This window comes from Adiantum capillus-veneris, chromosome 3 (genome assembly GCF_014529385.1).
Source record: "Adiantum capillus-veneris isolate H3 chromosome 3, ASM1452938v2, whole genome shotgun sequence".
Taxonomy (NCBI): domain Eukaryota; kingdom Viridiplantae; phylum Streptophyta; class Polypodiopsida; order Polypodiales; family Pteridaceae; genus Adiantum; species Adiantum capillus-veneris.
This window is the reverse complement of record NC_140933.1, coordinates 75,953,062-75,955,765: the sequence shown is the minus strand read 5'-3', so window position 1 is coordinate 75,955,765 and position 2,704 is coordinate 75,953,062. Positions and strand designations below refer to the sequence as shown.

Sequence of the window (2,704 nt, the reverse complement as noted above, 5' to 3'; positions counted from 1 at the left end):
TGCCTCTCTAAGGTATGTAGGTTGGGTATAGGCTATGGTGGCAAGGCATTGCAAATACATTGATATGAAGTGATACAGGTGTGGGTGCAACTGTTGTTGCCGAGTGATCAAGAGAGGTCTCCCGTTTCTAAATGCCTTCTTGCTGAAGTTTTCCATTGTTATGAAGTTTGACAGCCCATCTGTTGCTTCTCCAGCTCGAATGTGTGAACTGCTTAGGTTCCTCGATAAGAATCTGATTATTGTTCTTTCTCTTTCTCCTATGGGCAAGACCCACCATTAATCTGCTCCAGATGCCGTCTCCCAAGCAATGTAGTTGGTTGCATTACGTTCAAAGCACTTTGTGTGCGGTTGTGCTACAAATTTTAGGTTTTAGTGCACTTCATCTTTGTACACCTTCCATTTTCTTCTTAGTTTGGAGGTGTTCTAGTGAGATTTATGTCTCTTTAGTAGATAGAAAACTATCTATGAAGGATTACATGTGGGAATTGTTCCACAATGATTCACTTTTGAGTAGTTGGCCAAAGTCCAGCTAAGTCTAATAATATTAAAATTTGCCATTTGCCATGAGTGAAAAAGGGTACTAAGGTTATGCTGATTTGGGTTCCAGAAGTTAGTGTGAGCTGTGACTTCATGGTCCTTTGTAGGCTCCTGCTCTCTCTCTCTCTCTCTCTCTCTCTCTCTCTCTCTTCCTTCCTTCTCTATTAAGGGTTACATACTGCTAACTAGTGTTTAGAAAGCCAAAAACTAGCTTTATGGAGGACACCCATCGAAAATGGGAACTTGGGAAATTGGAATGGAACTTGACTTCATGACTTCGTTTGGAACTGGACCAAAGTTTTAACTTTACAATCGATTGTGATGCGTTAAAGTACTTTTTTAATTTTCAGTGGGCTTGGTCTCAAGTGTCAGAGAGTGTACCACCCGATCCTGAGCCGGACCTGCCATTGCCAGCGCTGCAACAGATAAAGAACCTTTACCGTATATTAGAGCCAAGCGAAACTCTGGAAAGCAGAGAGACGTAGCATTAGATCTAATAGTAAGTTAACCTTCAAGAAAGGATTGGGCATAGATCAGGAGAACGGATGACAGTCTAATAACCTGCAAGATAGCATTGGATATGGAGAGGACACATTTTGGGATTATGTCTGCAGCACAATTAACTGAGAAGCAGGTGTTTGCTGCAGCGAAGCAGGCCCAGGAGCAGAGCCAGGGTCTGGTGCAGCAGGTCCAACAGGCCAGCGCCAACTCGCTTCGGATGGTGCGGCTTCTCGCCTTGCTCGCTCGAGCGCGCCGACTGTTACCCCGACTGTTACCGTTGGCTGGCCTGGCGTTGACAACGGTGGGACCCCTGCTGCTCCTATTGGGGTTTGTGCTGGTGCCGCTGACAGTAGCACTGTTCCCTGTACTACTGCTTCTCAGCCCTGTGCTAGTCCCACTCGGCCTGCTGTTATTCGTGTGCTCCATCATTGCCGGTGTGTCTGGGGGAGCAGTGGCCTCTGTGCTGATTTGGGTGTACCAGCGCTACATCCTCAATGGAAAGTCCTCAGGGTCCAGTCCAGTACTAGACGCCGCTAGCAGCGCAGTCTCCCGCATCCAAGACAGTGTTGAGGAGATGGGCGGCAAGGTTCTGGGCTTGGCCGGCACTGTGTCTGGTACTGTGCTGGGCAAGGTCTCCAGTAATGTGCTGTACCCCATCGGCTCTAGCGCTGAAGCTGCCAGCACACTAGCTGTGGACAGTCTGGCCAATTCTGTGGTGCATTCAACCACGTCAGGCGCCGAGGAGATGGGCGGCAAGGTTCTGGGCTTGGCCAGCACTGTGTCCGACACTGTGCTGGGCAGCTTAACCAGTGATGTGCTGCACCCCATCGGCTCTAACGCCGAAGCTGCCAATACTGTACTGGGCAACCTGACCAATTCTTTGCTGCATTCCACGTCAGGCGCCACCAGTCAAGCCTCCATGAGCAGTACTACTGAGGTGGGCAGCTTGGCCAGCACTGTGCTGCAGCCCACGGCCGGCGCCACCGCCGAGGCTGCCAACACTGTCGTTGTGTTGGCCAGTACTGTGTTACACCCCAAAACCGCCGCCACCGCCGAATCAGCTGTCGCTGCGGCCACGTCTCAGGCCTCTACCACGTCTACTCTTACCCCCCTGCGGTTTCCTTCCCTTTCAATTTTGCACAAGACGTGATTGTCACCCATATTTGTAGATGCCTTTCTTGATTTAAGCATACTTATTTTCTGTACTGTTTCGACGTACCATCTGTTCTCGCTCTTTGATTTCTATTTCTTGCAATCGAAAATTTCTACTTCCGCGTCAACCTCAAAGCTCACCGTCAGTATGCTGTGTAAGTGGCACGTCTACGAAGACAATTCTGGGTAGATTAAGGCGCATCGCTGCCTAGATTATGTAAACTGTAGCAGGCACAGCTCACGGTTAGCACGGTTCGGTTCACATCGCGGAAAGTAGTCTAAATAATGATAGGCGTTGTGTGGGAGCAGCTCCTTGAAAGAGTGTGGAATCAGAGTGGATCATATTCTTATACATAAGGGCCTAATTTGGCACGGGAGGTGTAGAACTGTAGCAGGCACAGCTCACGGTTAGCACGATTCGGTTCACATCGCGGAAAGTAGTCTAAATAATGATAGGCGTCGTGTGGGAGCAGCTCCTTGAAAGAGTGTGGAATAGAGTGGATCATATTCTTAT

The 2,704-nt window shown here is 49.1% G+C and overlaps 1 protein-coding gene across 1 annotated transcript; it reads left to right on the top strand.

Moving 5' to 3' along the window:
- Window positions 1–978: 978 nt before the first annotated feature.
- On the top strand, window positions 979–2,259 carry LOC147461131 (uncharacterized). Its single transcript, XM_086500085.1, has one exon. It carries the CDS (start codon window positions 1,118–1,120, stop codon window positions 2,186–2,188), a length of 1,071 nt encoding a protein of 356 aa, XP_086356211.1. The 5' UTR covers window positions 979–1,117; the 3' UTR covers window positions 2,189–2,259.
- Window positions 2,260–2,704: the final 445 nt, after the last annotated feature.